The sequence below is a fragment of the Stenella coeruleoalba genome (genome assembly GCF_951394435.1).
Source record: "Stenella coeruleoalba genome assembly, chromosome: 3".
Taxonomy (NCBI): domain Eukaryota; kingdom Metazoa; phylum Chordata; class Mammalia; order Artiodactyla; family Delphinidae; genus Stenella; species Stenella coeruleoalba.
Window position 1 is genome coordinate 161,110,706 of NC_137148.1, and position 15,749 is coordinate 161,126,454.

The following is a 15,749-nucleotide window of genomic DNA, read 5'->3' on the forward strand; positions in this document are numbered from 1 at the left end:
GCAGACGTTGAGAACGGACTTGAGGACACAGGGAGGAAGGGGAGGCTAGGACGCAGTGAGAGAGTAGCATTGACATACATACACTACCAAATGTAAAATGGATGGCCGGTGGGAAGCTGCTGCATAGCACGGGGAGATCAGCTCGGTGCTTTGTGACCACCTAGAGGGGTGGGAAAGGGAGGGTGGGAGGGAGGCTCAAGAAGGAGGGGATATGGGGATACGTGTGTGCATATGGCTTATTCACTTTGTTGTACTGGCAGAAACTAATACAACATTGTGAAGCAATTATACTCCACTGTGAAGCAATTATACTCCAGTATAAAAAAAAATCATACACTCAAAAAAAAAGAAGAATATGTAGGTAAAGCACACGCTACAAAGGGAAGCAGTTGTTATAACTATTTTTATGGTGGTTGTTATTATTGTTACTGAGACAGAAGGACAGGTTTTATCTACAAAGAATTGTCATCCTTACAGCTGGCCGTGACAAATGATCTTTTTACCAAACAATAAAATATTTCACCAAATGTTGAACACTCTATAGTACATATCGTACTCGTTTTCTCACTCAACTAGTTGGCTGAGCTGCTCCCAACACCAGGACAGAACAGTCTTTATCAGTTCTCTTAGTCTCAGTGGTTGTTTTTTTTAAACATACAATTTCACACATAGTAGGCTAAGTACATACCTATAAAAAGCCACTTACAGGGTTGTGAATTAAAGAATATTTTCCGGTGGCAAAAAGGCAACAAAAAAATCAAAAAGTCAAATGCCAATAACTAAAAACTTGGCCTGAAATAAAATGCTGATTCCATGGCCTGATGTGTGAGCACCACAGTGACCCACAGGATTGCCCGATCCACTAGGCATCGTGGGTATCAGCTCATCCCTTTGGGAACCCTCTTCTCCACAGAGGTAGTGTTCAAAATGTTCAAAATGGATGTAGAGGTGCACTGAGGGCACAGAAGCCGCCCTAATCTTTATCAAAGAAGACACCCAAAGGAAGAAACATCTGTGATCACACATACCAAAGTCTATAGGGTTCTGGGACCTCCAATAGTGCCGTTTCTCGGGTGTGGGGGACTTTAGAGGGCTAATCCATCCCCAAAACTTCAGAGTCCTTGTTAAGCAGTCTCCTAAAGAGGGGCTCACTGTCAAGTTTTTTTCTTGTTTAATCTTTCCTCTTTAAAAACAGCCTGAAAGAAGATAGTTTTGTTTCTCCACTGGAAATGTAAAGTTGAAAAGCCCATCCTATGTGGGTTAAGAAAAGCCAATCTTCTATGGATCAACAGGGATGCTTGTTACTGTCACGAGTAAATCAGAGAACCCCTTCTCACACCCTCTCACAGCAGAAGTGAAGAGGCATCGGGAACCCTGGGGAGGGGTGGGGGCCTGGCCATCAGGATGCTGGCCCAGGGGTGAGGGGGGTGCCCTGACTTTCGTCACCAGTAGAGTACGTACATGCCTGTTTCTTCACCCAAGACATAAAATACAAAATGTTCCCACCAATCAACTACCAACAAGAGCAGCTAGAGAGATACTGCGCTCCTGGCTGCTATTCAGAGCACGCAGCAATCAATCAACAGGTGACCATCACCTGCCTGCTTCAGATGCTGGGACACAGCAGGGATAGAGCTGCTCCTGCCCTCCCAGGAGCCCACAGCGTGGCATCCACGGGAGTTTTAGATCTGTGGGCCAACCGAGACACCCCACCTCCCCAGGGGGTCTGACACCAGGCACTTTACCTCTCTCCCTTTTCAGTTTCCTTGTTCAGAAATAAGCACAAGAATGATGACAATGACACCTCCCTAACAGGGAGTCAGTGGTGAATGGGCACAAAGTGGGTATCCAACCACACTCCCTTACTTGCATGCAAGACCTGTGCCCCAAATCTCTCCGCAACACCACTCTGGGACACCCCGGGTGACCAGCGTCTGGGAACGGGGGCTTTGACTGGGCAGAGCGGATAGGAGGGGCAAACTGTAAAGATGGGGGTGGAGGGACAAGCAGCCAGACTGAAAGGCTGCACACCTCTGCTTCCTCCGGTCCTACTGGAACAGAGGAGGGAAAAGAAGAAGGGAGATGCAGGTCTCCTCTTCCTCCTCTCCTATGTCCAGCCCAGTGGAGGCAATTCATTCCACTTCTGCGGGCTACCACTGGACCTCCACGAGGATGTCCGCCACAGGGTATCCGGATTATCCGTGCCTGGGAGTCCGGCTCCAGTTCAGCCATCTGAAGGGCAGGTGTTCAGTTTTATTTATCTTGGGTCTGAGCCAGCACAAAGTAGGTGCTCAGTAAATGTAACATTGTGGGGGGGGGTCCCCAGGAGATGGGCTGTGCCTCAATGTTGGGTCTGGCCCAGCTTGGAGGGCCTGTTGCAAAGGTGATGAAGGTCTGGTCTCAACTGACACAGCCACCACCTGGTGCCACCCACCTGGCTCCCACAAAGGCTTGTCTTGTCCTGCTGGCTGCCCACACCACACCTGCTTCTTCCTCCTGCTTCCTGCCCCCACTCAGAGGATCCCTGTACTGGTAGCCAATCCACATATTCCTTTGATCATCAGCCGTTCTGCTCTTCCAGAAACCTCAGGCCAGGTTGCTCTGTACCACTTCAGGACTGTAGCACAGCAAATGTCTCTGAGCTAGTACCCAGCTCTGGGCATTCCCTGTATAAGCAGTCAGACAATCTAAACGTGTCACTTCACTCCTCAAGAACTGCCAGAGCTCCTAACTGCCTCTCATAAAGTGGACCTGCCCTACCCATCAGCCTTTAGTTCAACAGATGACTCCTAGCACCTAGGGTACGAGGTCAAATTAAAACCTGCACAGCCCCTGCCTTTGTTGACATGGTCTAGGCAGTGCGGGAGAAAGACCATCAATCAAATACTCCCACCAACAGAAAATTACAAACTGGTATGTGGAAAAGTACAGAGTATCCCCAAAGGCAGTAACAGAAAAGCTGGGCCAGGCTGTCACGCAAGTGATGTGGCAGCTGAGATATGAAGAGGAGTAGGGATTAACCGGAGATGAAGTGGGGGAAAGAACAATCCAGAGAGGCCATGAATACCATGTGCAAAGGCCCTGAGGCAAGAGAGAATATGCAAGCAACTGAAAGAAGGGCCTAGTGGCTGCAGGGCAGAGCAACAGGTCTGGGAGGTGCAGGATACAGGGGTGCCGTGTGCTGGGTGGGGCAGAGGCCTGATCCAGTCCATAGACAGTGACGGCTAGGCACCACCTTTCCCTGCTTTCAGCCAGTATGTACAAAAGGAGGAGAACCAACTCTCTATCAGGCAGTCCAGAACACAGTCAGCAAATCGATTCTGCTATCAAGAACTACAACAATCCCACTCAGCAGGCAGAACCGGGCGGCAATCTGAGGAGACGGCTGTTTGCGGTCATCTGTAACCTCTACTTCCCCCTCCATCAGCCTGTAGCAGTAAGACTGCTGTGGCGGGCAAAGCACTCCACGCAGGAGCAGCCTTTGGGCCACAGAGCCGGCAGATCTCCTTTTCTCCCCCACGTCTGCGTCAGCTACTCTCTAGACAAGCAGACACCCTGTCAGGCCCTTTTGTCTCAGGCCAATTTGTAGGCCAGGCACAGACTCCTGTGTCCCATTTTACCATGCCACCTTCTTCCCTTCAACCCTAAGTCACCCTAGTTAAAAGAGGGACATGTACCCCAAAGTCCCATCCCCGGCCTCACATTCGGCCCTTTGAGCTGGAGTTCCAGTTTCTTGGCTTTCGCTCATTCTGCTCTGCCTCTGTCAGAAATGCCATGCCTCCCTCCCTTCCCAGGATCTCCACGGCCCAGTCCAAATGCCCCTTCTCCTCCAGGCAAGCGTCTCCAACACACCCAAGTGCAAGCAAGTCACCCGGCCCTCCTCCAGCTCGGACCTGAGCCTCCCCAGCCTGAGCAGAGTGCACTCTCCCTGGGGGCTGGGCATGGCCCACTCTCTCCTCCATCAGCCTCTGGAAGCAGTGAGTACCCACTGCAGCAGGGAAGCCTGCTGATCCCTCATAAAGACGACGAGCAGGTCTTTCCATCTCCCCCTCCCCATTCAAAAACAATAAAATAAAAATGTAAACAAGTGATCTTCTCTCCACCAGCCTCCATAGAACCTAATGATGAAGTAGCAGGACCACTGTTTAAAAACAAATGAGACCTCACACTACCATAACGTTTGGCAGCTTAAAAAAAAAAAAAATTCCAAGACAGGAAACTGCAGTGCAACGCAGAGCCCAAGACGGGGGTCAGAAGAGCCGTGCCAGCGTGAGCTTGCTGGGTGCCACCTTTGGCAAGTGACATAAGGTCTCTGGGCCTCAGTTTACCCCTTTATATAAAGCAAGGATGACTGACCAGGGTGACTGGGAGGATAATCTGAGCCATCCAAATGCCTTTCCTACTCAGTCCTTGGAGCCTGTGTGGACTCCAGGCCTTCCCAGACCTCCGCGTCTGACTGTGCCCTCCTCGGCTTTACACTTCTCACAGCGCAGATGGCATCACTATACTGTGTACGTGTTTGTTCATTTCTGTACGTCTGCGCCCTCTCCTTAGAACCTCAGCTCCCTGGGGCAGGATGGTCTTCAGGTTTGCTGGTACATCCTGCTGCCCAGAAAGCACCAGCCAAGAGAAGATGCCCAGTAAATGCCTGAACAAACAGTGTGCTACACAAATGAAGGCACTTTGCGCACACGTCTATCACCCTGAGGGATTCTGACACTCCACTGTTGTGAGACAGATAAAACAGGTATAGAGTATTATTCCCAATTTGCAGATGGGGAAACTGAGGGGCAGAAAGTACTGCATAACTGAGGTCACTGAAAGAATATCTGGGAACCCTAACATTGAAAAACAGGCACCCTGAAGGGGCCTCAAATGATAATGGGGCTCCAAGAGCACCGTCCCGAGGAAGAATATCGAGTAGCTTTCCGAGTGAGTGCTGGCTGCTCAGTTCAGGTCAAAGTGGACAGCAGCCCTGGAGTGGGGCTGATGAGGTGCCTCTCACCACCGGTGGCCGGGGCTGTCGGCACAGCCTGAGGCATCAGAGAGTGGACACTCTATCCAATACATCTGATCAAAGACAGTCACTTGCTTCCCCGATCAACCGATCAGGATTAAGAACCAGGCAGGGGAAAGTTGTTTTAAAGCTCAAAGTTGGGGCAGAAGAGGCAAAACTTACATGTTCGTGCTTTACCGGGAGCCACGTAGTCAACAAAAACCAGGTTGAGGCAGGTCAGTAAGACAGAGACAGCTAGGGAACTCTGGATCTTACAGGGTGAGCCAAATTTACTCTAAAACCTGGCTCTCACAACATTGTAAAGCAACTGTACTCCAATAAGAATTAATTTAAAAATAAAAATAAATAAATAAAACCTGACTACCACCACCACCCCAATTTATACTGCATTAACATTCTAGTAAGACACAGAAACTAGCAATTATTTTGGAGGAAAAAACAAGGGACAAAAGGACAAACAAATGTCCCAAGCACTGAGTCTTCATTCCAGACACATTTGCCTGGTGCTGCTGTGGGCCAGCAGGCTGCCTAGAAGAGCGGAAAGAGCAGGGCTCTGCAGGCAGACAGATGTGGGTCAACCCCAGCTCTGCACCCACCAGCTATGGGACTTCAGCAAGTTACTTAATTTCTCTGGGTCTCAGTTTCCCGTTTGAAAAATGGGAATAAAACACTCTTAAAACAGTGGTACCCATTAAAAAGAAGCATACGACTAAGTGGGGAGGAAGGAAGAAGGAACTCCTTGGGCACCGGGCAGACTCTCATTGTCACTGAGCCTGACGCTCTCCTCCCATTACCATTGTTCCCTGGGTCTGGTGGCCATGCAAGGGACCCACAGAAGGTACAGGAGGGAGAACTTCCGTTCAGATGGGGCTGAAGGAAGACACCACCAAAGAGGCCTCTGGGGCAGGCAGGATGCAGCAGGAGGTCACAGCATGAGGTTCTAGCCATTGCGGGGTGGGGAGGGTTGGGAGGCAGTGTTAAGAGTGCTCTGCACCAGAGGCAGGAACAAACAGAAAGAAAGGATGCAAACAGGAGAGGCTGAAATTTGGGAGAAGAGAGACAGTAAAGGCTGAGGGCAGGCTACAGTGACGGACAAGTGTTGCAGGGCTCAAGGAGGACCAGTCCCAAGGACAGGCCACTGGGGTTAAGGACCACCATGTGCTCTTGTAGGTTACTGGTGACCTTGCCTACAAGAGCACAAGGGGGTACAAAGGGGGTAAGGGACACAGGTGCATTTCCAGGGTGGGTACCAATTAAAGAGGAGAGGTGAAGGGGGGCGCTGGGAGAAACATAAATCAATGAGACATTGATGGAGGAAAAAATCACTTCTAGAGGGAGAACTACCTACTCTTCAAATTGACAAGATTTATATTCAGGGTCAGAGGAGACTACATGGGGAGGGGACATCACAGATATGGCAGAGTAGGGAGCAGACCAGGAAAGATGCTGATGGGAAAAACGCAGACAGGGCTGGAGGCAGAGGAAAAACACCCCACCATCCACAATCCCACTGGCTACCCGCTTCACTCACCCTCAGCTGGCCATCCACATTCCAAGTGTGCCCTACACCTCAATCCAACCAGACCACGGCCTCCTGCTCCAGGGGGCTCCCCTAGTGACCCCAACCAGAAATTATCCTGGAATTATATGCATGCTTCCCCTGTAATAACTGTGAACTCGTGTTAGACTGAACTGAACTCGTGTTAGCCTCAGCTAGACTGGAAGCGCCTGATAGGTCTGTGCCTCACACCTGGGTTGACAGGAACATGTGGCGCAGTGCTTCACTTAACAGGTGTAAATGTTGACATAATTACCCAAGGAAGGAAGACTGGCCATGCCATCATTCAACAAAGGAAAAGGAAAAAGCACACCAGTCAATGACCTGAACTTGTCAGAGACCAGGGGATTCAGGCTGTCGAGCTCCTCGTTCAAATATGCTCCCACCCCCAAGGGCCCAGACCCCAGGCCACATGGAGGGAAGAAAAGCCACCTGTGAAGGGTGCTGGGTGATGCAACTCGCTGGTCCCTGCTTCATGGGTTTACCTGACACCCCCTGGGTGCTGAGCACAGAGTCAGGAGCACTGAGCAAGAGATCTACGTCTGGTCTAATGGGGACACAGACAGCAAAGAGACCCACAGACATCTGTGGACCATGACTGGTGCTGACGGGTGGTGTGGCGGAGGCACAGTGCTAGGGGAGGGGGACTTACAACAGGTAACCAGCAAAGGCCTCTGGGGAGAATGACATTTGAGCTGCCACCTGAAAGGAGCCAGGCACTGGCACCACGAAGGTAAGAAATAGGGATGAGCGCTTCAGGAAGGAGGAACAGCCCATGGGACATCATAAGGACAGACAGAGCTTAAACTACGAGCAGAACAGAAAAGCCGCAAGTATGGCTGCAGTGTGGGTGCCAGGGTGAGAAAGAAGCAGGGGAGGCTGGCAGGCACCTGACCAGCAGGGATTCCTGGGGAGGGATTGGGATTTTATTCTAAAAGGTGCTAAGCAGATGAATCACATGACCTGATTCAGGTTTTCACACCTTACTTCACAGCAGCAAACCACTGCCTTCCTCTAAAGCTAATCCTTCATCAGTAACGTAAGAAGTAAGAATCCCCTCTCTTCGTTGTGTGGATAAGCACTTAATAAACTCTAAAGCACTCAATTAACCTTAGCTATTGTCATCAAAGTTCAAATTAAGGGCTTCTCTGGTGGCGCAGGGGTTAAGAATCCGCCTGCCAATGCAGGAGACACGGGTTCGAGCCCTGGTCCGGGAATATCCCACATGCCGCGGAGCAACTAAGCCCGTGCGCCACAACTACTGAGCCTGAGCTCGAGAGCTCGTGTGTCACAGCTACTGAAGCCCACGCGCCTAGAGCCCGTGCTCCACAACGAGAAGCCACCACAATGAAAAGGCCGTGCACTGCAACAAAGAGTAGCCCCCACTCGCGACAACTAGAGAAAGCCCACGCGCAGCAATGAAGACCAAACGCAGCCAAAAAAATTAATTAATTAATTTTAAAAAAAAGTTCAAATTAAGGCAGGTGCCGAAAAGTGGATAGGAAGTTTTAAAAACCAGGGGCGCTTCCTCATTAAATGAGCCTAAGCCTGTTTCACACACACACACACACACACACACACACACACACACACACACACCACCATACCCTAAAAGGTAGCAACTGGCTATCAATAATAATACCCAACATCTGTAGGGCACTTAATAGTTTACAGAGCACTTTCATATCTGTTAATTCATAACCACTGGTCTCTAATGCTTTTAATTTAGTGACAGTGTTACAAATTGGCTAGTTCTGGCAATATTTAGCAAGTACGCACTGTCTCTCTCCTTGGATCAGCTGACCAGTCATGTCAACCTGCCTAACAGCTCTCCTGGGGTTTGGCATTCTCACAGCTGTAATCTCTATTTCCAAATGTCCAAATCTGCCAGAGAATTAAATAATGGTTATAATTACAGAATCAATGAGTGAGTCCGATGTGCCAAGCACTGTTCTAAGTGCTTTACATGCTTAATCTTCACCTAACCCCAATACTTTTTTTATATTCCCATTTTCCAAATGAGGTGGCTGGGGCATAGAGAGGCTAAGAGCTTCGTCCAAGGACAGTCAGAGAAGTAAGCCTTGGAGTCAAGATCTGAACACAAGATGATGTGACCCTGTGTCCTCACTCTCAATCCCAATGCTGTGCTAGATAATTCTGGCAAAGTGCGTATAATACGGTGCTTGGTACAACACAGATATTCAGCAAATAAAAGCAGCTGTTACTAGCAGGACACAGGTAGTTTCTAGTTCCCACGAGAGTGTCGCCTCCAGGACAACAGCAACCTTGTTGGTCTGGGTGACTGCTGCGCTCCCAGCACCTGGCCCGACGCACATTTGACGGATGGATAAATGAATGAACGTCGCTCCCAGAAGGCAGGGTTGCCTGCGCATGGCTCTTTTTGCACGTCTGTGTCGCGCCACTGATACTGCCCCTTAGTAAGAGCATCTGGCTGATCTGAGGGCACCGCAAGGCGCCCGGAGACTTGCGACCCCCTTCACGGCGTAGGGGTGGCGGAAGCAGCTCCCAGTGGAAGAAGAGAAGAGTCCGGGATCGCACTGCTTGGCAGGTCCTGGCTCCGGCAGGGCTCTGCCCTCCGCCGCGGCGGGGACACTGCCGCCCCGGCGTTGGGACCCGGCAGGAGACAAAGACCCGCGAGGCTGCCGCACCCGCAGAAATGCTTGCTCCCCTGGCCCACCTCCCCGGAAGGCAGCCCAATGCTACCGTGCATCACCCGGCCTGGAAGCTGCGGAGAACGCCGGGCCCCGGGTGGAACAGACACGCACTGCGGCCCCGCCTGCGGGGTCGCCGCCCGCATTGGGTCGCTCTGGTGCGGGAGGCCGAAGGCCGGACCGGCCTGTCACCTTCAGGACCACACGCCCGCCCTCCGCCGGGGCCCCTCAGCGCGAGCCGCCGCCGCCCAGCTAGGCCTCCTCGCGCTTAGGCCTCCCCGCAGCGTCCGCCTAGCGCCCCGCACGGGCGGCGGCACAGCCCCCGCCGCCCGCCCTCCTAGCCAGCCCGTACCTGCTGGGAGAGGGGGATGAGCGGGGCCGCCATCTTCCCGCGGGCTCGGGCTCAGAGCGCCGGGGGAAACAGGGCGGGGCCGCGCGTGCGCACTGGTGCGAGGGGCGGTGCGCGCGCAGCCCGGCTTGGGAGAGGGCGGGGCCGAAGCAGGGCCGCGCAAGCTCAGCGGAGCCAGAAGGAGAGGGGGTTGAGGGCGGGGCCGCGCGCGCCTAGCCCCAGCTGGAGGGGGCGGGGCCCGGGACCTTTGCAGAGTGCCTCACGCGCTCCTTCACCACCTCCTTCCCAATTCCTTGGCTCGTCTGCCAAGGTTCCTTACCCCTCCGGGTCCTAGCCGATGATGGGCCCTCTTCTAGGGATGCTGTTCCCATTGCCGTGCGCCTGGCAAAAGCACTATGCAGAGGCTGTCGCCCACCTGGCGACGGGACCCTCACCCTGCCCAGCAAGGCGCCCTGTTCCTAGGATAGCTGTGTGTGTGTGTGTGTGTGTGTGTGTGTGTGGCCACTTTCTTGCTGTGTGATCTTGGCAAGTCATTTAAGTAGCCTCTCTGCGCCCCCAATCCCCTCTTCTGAAAAGAGGGAATGGTAATATGTGTTTGCTATCGTTTCATCTCTATGCCTCACGCTGAGCCCTGCACAGAGCAGGCACCTGGTGTTTGCTGGAGGACCATTATGGAGGCACATTTATTTGTTTAGACATGTTTTGCCTTCTTTTTACTATAGACACCCACTCATCTGTGGCCGGTTTCCACTAAGAGGATGAGGAAGGAAGGTCCTGCTGAGTAGCTGGCCACAGTGGCACAAGGTTTCTTCAGCACGGGTCAGCTTCCCCTTACGTGGTGTCCTGTGATAGTGGCACTTCTCAGGCAGACAAGCTGGAAGGCTGTGCGATCTTGGGGTAGTGAGGGCACAGCTTCCTGTCCACCTCCTCCCCTCTGGAGTCTCACAGCTGCTTGCTCCAATGTCTTCAGTGACTTGACATACCTCGTGCCCTTCAAATGAGCACAGTGTGCTTTGTGATTCATTCAACAACCATTCACCATCAAATGCTCATTGAGTACAGGTGCTCCATTTGTGGGCCAGGCAGACACACACTACACAAACAGGTCTCACCCTGGAGCTACCCAGACTTGTTAAGTAGACTAGGTTTCCAGATTCTGGTTTCCAGATCTGGGTGGGGCCTGAGATTTTTGCATTTCTAACAAATCCCCAGGAGGTGCTGAGGCTGCTGGTCCCCAGGCCCCCCATTGTGAGAACCACAGGTCTAGAGGAAGGAAACAGACATGAAAAAATCCCATTAGGAGGAACTTCCCTGGTGGCACAGTAGTCAAGGATCCTCCTGCCAATGCAGGGGACATGGGTTCAAGCCCTGATCCGGGAAAGATCCCACATGCCGTGGAGCAACTAAGCCGTGTGCCACAACTACTGAGCCTGTGTGCCACAACTACTGAAGCCCATGTGCCTAGAGCCCATGCTCCGCAACCAAAGAAGCCACTGCAGTGAGAAGCTGGTGCACCGCAACGAAGAGTAGCCCCCGCTCGCTGCAACTAGAGAAAGCCTACGTGCAGCAACGAAAACCCAACGCAGCCAAAAAAATAATTAATTAATTGATTTTTAAAAATCACATGAGGAAATAGATAACCAGTGATAAGTGCTACAGAGTAGGCCAATGGTGTGACACTTGAAGGTTGAGCCTGACTGCAGCGACGGTGGGGCCTCGGAACCATCACAAGCAGAAGAAGTTGAGTAGCGAAGAGGCACTTTGAGAATGAGGCTCTGGAACTCAGACAGCAAGACAGAGGGTCTTGAAATGAGGCTGGATTACATATGGTCTGATTGGAGAGCCCTGTGTGAAGAGCAATAAAATAAGACCGCATGTGATCCAGCCTCATCTTGAGACCACCTTGCTCTCCGAGCTCCAAGTTTTCAGCCTCATGGTGCTCCTTTGCTCCTCAGTTCCCTGTGCAAAGAGAAATGAGAGGCCACCAGAGGGTGTGTTTTTTTTAAGATTTTTTTTTTTTGCCACACCATGCGGCATGCAGGATCTTAGTCCCCCAACTAGGGATTGAACCCAGGGCCCCTGCATTGGGAGAGCAGAGTCTTAACCATGGGTCCACCAGGGAGCCCCTCACCAGAGGGTTTTGAACATGAACAGCTGCTCTAGAACAGCAGCTCAGGATAAGGTAGGCAAAGTGGATGGAGAGGGGATGGATGGAAGCAAGTGGAACAGCTGGAAAGATGCAGTGGTGGTCCTGGTGGGGGTGATGGAGGCTTTTAGCTGCCTTGGGTGCTTTATTGGTCCATGTTCCATAAGGAAAAGAGAAGTCATCCTAGATATTTCAAACAGAGGACAAATTGTAACAGGAGACTGAGTGCAAAAGCATTGGAAAAACAGAGGAGAAATGCAAGGTTACCTAAGATTAGTAACAGTAGGAAGCTGCTAGCCTCTTTAGGACTAAAAGTCAAAAGGGAAAGGGTGTTACCCCAAACCCACAACCACTGGGCCCTGAGCAGGAACCCAGATACCGGTCCTCACCGGCCACCACTGCTTCTGCCATTGTTGCTAAAGTCACCACTATCATCCCCACTGCCTAAGGTGCCGGCAGGAGCCTGGAAAAAATGGCTTCTCCTCTTCGCCCGTCTTCTGATGTCCTTCTCACAGAATGTGATGGGGCACTAACGGGCAAGGTTGTCTAGGAAAATTGTGCAGGCTTCCAGCCTCGCTGTCAAGAGTCTACAGGGGCAACAAAAACCACAGAGACTATCGTGTCTTGACTGGAACCAGAGGCTCAATGGTGAGAGTCTCACCTGGCCAGCAGCAGAGTGGCCTGGAACTCCCTCTACTACTGTGCCTGCCACCCTGGGCAGTAATCAGCCGTCCTGGGGCCTCTCTCACCAGAGTCTAAAGCTGCACCGTCCAACACAGTGGCCTCTCGCCACATATGGCAATGTAAGTTTAAATTTAAATCAATTACAATTCTGTAAGGGAGGATCTGTTCCATGCCCCTTTCCAAGCTTCTGGTAGCCTCCAGTGTTTCTTGGCTTGAAGATGGTGTCACCCTGGATCTTTACATGGTCTTCCCTCTGTACATGTCTGTCTCTGTGTCCAAATTTCCCACTTATAAGGATACCAGTCATATCGGATTAGGACCCACCTTAATGATGTCATTATCACTTGATTACATCTGTAAAGACTTTCTCATTTTGAAATGTATAGAAATATCAAATCACTATGCTGTGGAACAGGAACTAACATAGTGTTGCAGATCAATTATACTTCAAAAAGAAACAAACTCATAGAAAAAGAGATCAGATTTGTCGTTATCAGAGGCAGGAGGTGGGAGTCAGGGGGAATTGGATGAAGGCAGTCAAAAGGTACAAACTTCCAGTTATAAGATAAATAAGTACTAGGGATATAATGTACAACATGATAAATATAATTAAGACTGCTGTATGTTATAATGAAAATTGTTGGGAGTCAATCCTAAGAGTTCTCAGTAAAAGGAAAACATATTCTTTCTATGTCTTTAATTTTTTATCTATATGAGATGATGGACGTTCACTAAACTCATTGTGGTCATCAGTTCATGATGTATGTAAGTCAAATCATTACGCTGTACACCTTAAACTTATATAGTGCTGTATGTCAATTATATATCAATAAAACTGGAAGAAAAAATAATAAATGTTACAATAAAATAAGATTAAAAATTCGTTCCTCCATAGAAGGCACAACACCAAGAGTGAACCCTAATGCACAGTACAGACTCTGGGCGATAATGGTGTGTCCGTGTGACACATCAATCAGTTGTGACAAACATACCACCGTGGTGTGGGATGTCATTGGTAAGGGAGGGTGTGAGGGTGTGAGGACAGACAGTATATGAGAACTCTCTCTACTTTCTGCTCAGTTTTGCTAGGAATCTAAAACTGCTCTAGAAAATGAAGTTTATTAATTAAAAATAAAATTCATTCTTCAGTCCCACCAGCCAGCCACATTTCAAGGCCTCACATGTGGCTAGTGGCTACTGTATTGCCAGCGCAGATGAGGAAAGTTCTCCAGGACAGCACTGCTGCGGAAGATGAGTTCTGCAGGGTCTGAGCTGGTCTGACCCATTTTGTACAATTGTTTCCAGCATTTTCTCTCGAGGTCTAGCACTGCTTCTTTCCTCATTAACTTCTCCCATTGTTCAGAGATTTAAAAGGTGGGCAGTGTTTGAATCCCACCCCTGCACTTCCAGGGAGCGAGTCTTTAGCTTCTGAGACTGATAACCCCCGATAAACTGGGAAGACCAATGTGACTGTCAGCTCAAAAAGTTGAAGGACCTTGAAAAAGTTCAAGGTCAAAGGTCTGCCAACTTCAACGAAAGCCAGAACAAAATTTGCCAGACCTTCACTTCCTGGCCAGACTTTTCACACTGATCACCTATCAATACGTTCTATATAATTTCCGATTTTATTTGGCTTATTTGTAACATGATGTCCTAAATTTGATTATTTCCAACACAAATTTCTGCGTGAAAACAGAGCTCTTCAAAACAGAAGGCTGCTATGTGTGGCTTTTTTTTTTTTTAAGCAAGTCATTTGATTTAAGGAAAAAAATTTAGCTGCGAAGTAATCACTATTTTCACTTGAGAGAATGAATTTCATTCCTCTGTCTTACAGAGAACTAACGGCCATGGAAGTGGGTCACAGAGTGGGGGAAAAAGCTCCTTTATGGAATGTTAAACATCTGTGCACAAGGCCTGGGTTCTCCAGAATAAGCAGCGTGCAAATGAGGCACGCAAAACCTTTCCACGCCAACGATGCTGCATAAAGATTCCATACTGGAAAAGTTTCACATAAGCTATTAGTAACTTACAACCCAAAGAAATAAAGCATCATTTCTCCTTTTTCAAGGTAAGTTTTACCACCTTTTATTTATAAAACATTTTGGGGATTAAGAAAAGAGCATTGTGTTTTTGGCCAGACTCTCACTGGCCTCGGGCTTCCTCCAGCACTTCGGTTTGTCCAAAGGAAACGTCTCTGGGTACCTGGGGTCGGGGAGGAGGGGGTGGAAGGTGCTCGGGGAAAACCAGACCGATCCCACCGAGAAGCATGGGAACATTTTTCAAAGAAAATTAGACAAATGACCACGTCTGTAGACATTTGAGCTTTTAAATGTTGATTTAAGTAGAAACAAGGTTTTACCAGTCATCTTTAGCTGGGGTGGGGATGATTAAAGTTCATTCCTCTTGTGGAATCCTTTGAAGATATTTTCTCTCCCACCAAACCTGCCCATCATCTGCTCATCCTCATCTTCCTCTCGGGCCTTCTTCTCTTCTTCCTTGGCCTGTATGGCATCCATCTCCCTTTCTGGGCCCTGGAGAAAGAAACAAAGACCCCGGCAGCTGGGGATTATGCTTCCTGTGGGCTGATTGGGTGTCAGCATGCAGCCTGCCCCTGCCTTCTAGAAGCCTCCACACCAGCTGGGGGTTGGCTGAAAAAGAAACCCCCAGTAATCAGGTCCCAATTCCTGGAACCTGTAAATGTAACCTTATACCTATGGGGAAAGGGTCTTTGCAGATGTGATTAAATTAAGCATGTTGAGATGAAGAATTTCTACTGGATTATCAGGTGGATGCTAAAGTCTATCATACTGTTCTCATAAGAGAGGGGCAGAGGGAGATTTGACACAAACAGAGACAGAAGAGGAGAAGGACATGTGAAGATGGGAGCAAAGATTAGAAGGGTGCGGCCACAAACCAAGGAGCACCAGGACCCATCAGGAGCTGCAAGAGGCGAAGTAAGCGTTCTCCCCTAGAGCCTTTAGAGGGAGCAAGGCCCTGCTGATGCCTTGATTTCAGCCTATTGATACTGATTTTGGAATTCTGGCCTCCAGAATTGGAGAGAATACATTTGTGATGTTTTAAGCCAGCAAGTTTGTGGTGATTTGTTATGGCAGCCCCAGGAAATGGATACAGCCTCCTTCTTCTATTCCCAGAGCACCTGGGCCGGTCCTTCAACCAGCTGACAAGTGAATGAGTAATGAGAAGAGGACTCAGAGCCTGAATGAGCAATTCCAGACATGTATGATTAAAAGAATGGTTAGATGAGTGAAGACACGTCAAGAAATGTCCCATAGTCATTCCTGAAAAAAGAGTTTAGGAAGGCT

At 49.9% G+C, this 15,749-nt stretch overlaps 2 protein-coding genes across 12 annotated transcripts in view; both read right to left on the reverse strand.

The window, feature by feature from the left end:
• EPS15L1 (epidermal growth factor receptor pathway substrate 15 like 1) overlaps positions 1–9,648 on the reverse strand; it is a 101,141-nt gene extending 91,493 nt beyond the window's left edge. For all 11 annotated transcript variants that reach the window (XM_079919001.1, XM_079919002.1, XM_079918997.1 and 8 more), the window contains exon 1: positions 9,600–9,648. In XM_079919001.1, coding sequence (XP_079775127.1) covers positions 9,600–9,632 — 33 coding nt within the window. In that variant the 5' untranslated portion in view covers positions 9,633–9,648. The remainder of the gene's footprint in view (positions 1–9,599) is intronic.
• A 4,797-nt stretch (positions 9,649–14,445) lies between these two features.
• The window catches only part of CALR3 (calreticulin 3), a 31,685-nt gene continuing 30,381 nt past the window's right edge, over positions 14,446–15,749 (reverse strand). Inside the window, exon 9 of the mRNA XM_079916105.1 lies at positions 14,446–14,957. Within this exon, the coding sequence (XP_079772231.1) occupies positions 14,814–14,957 (144 nt within the window). The 3' untranslated portion in view covers positions 14,446–14,813. The remainder of the gene's footprint in view (positions 14,958–15,749) is intronic.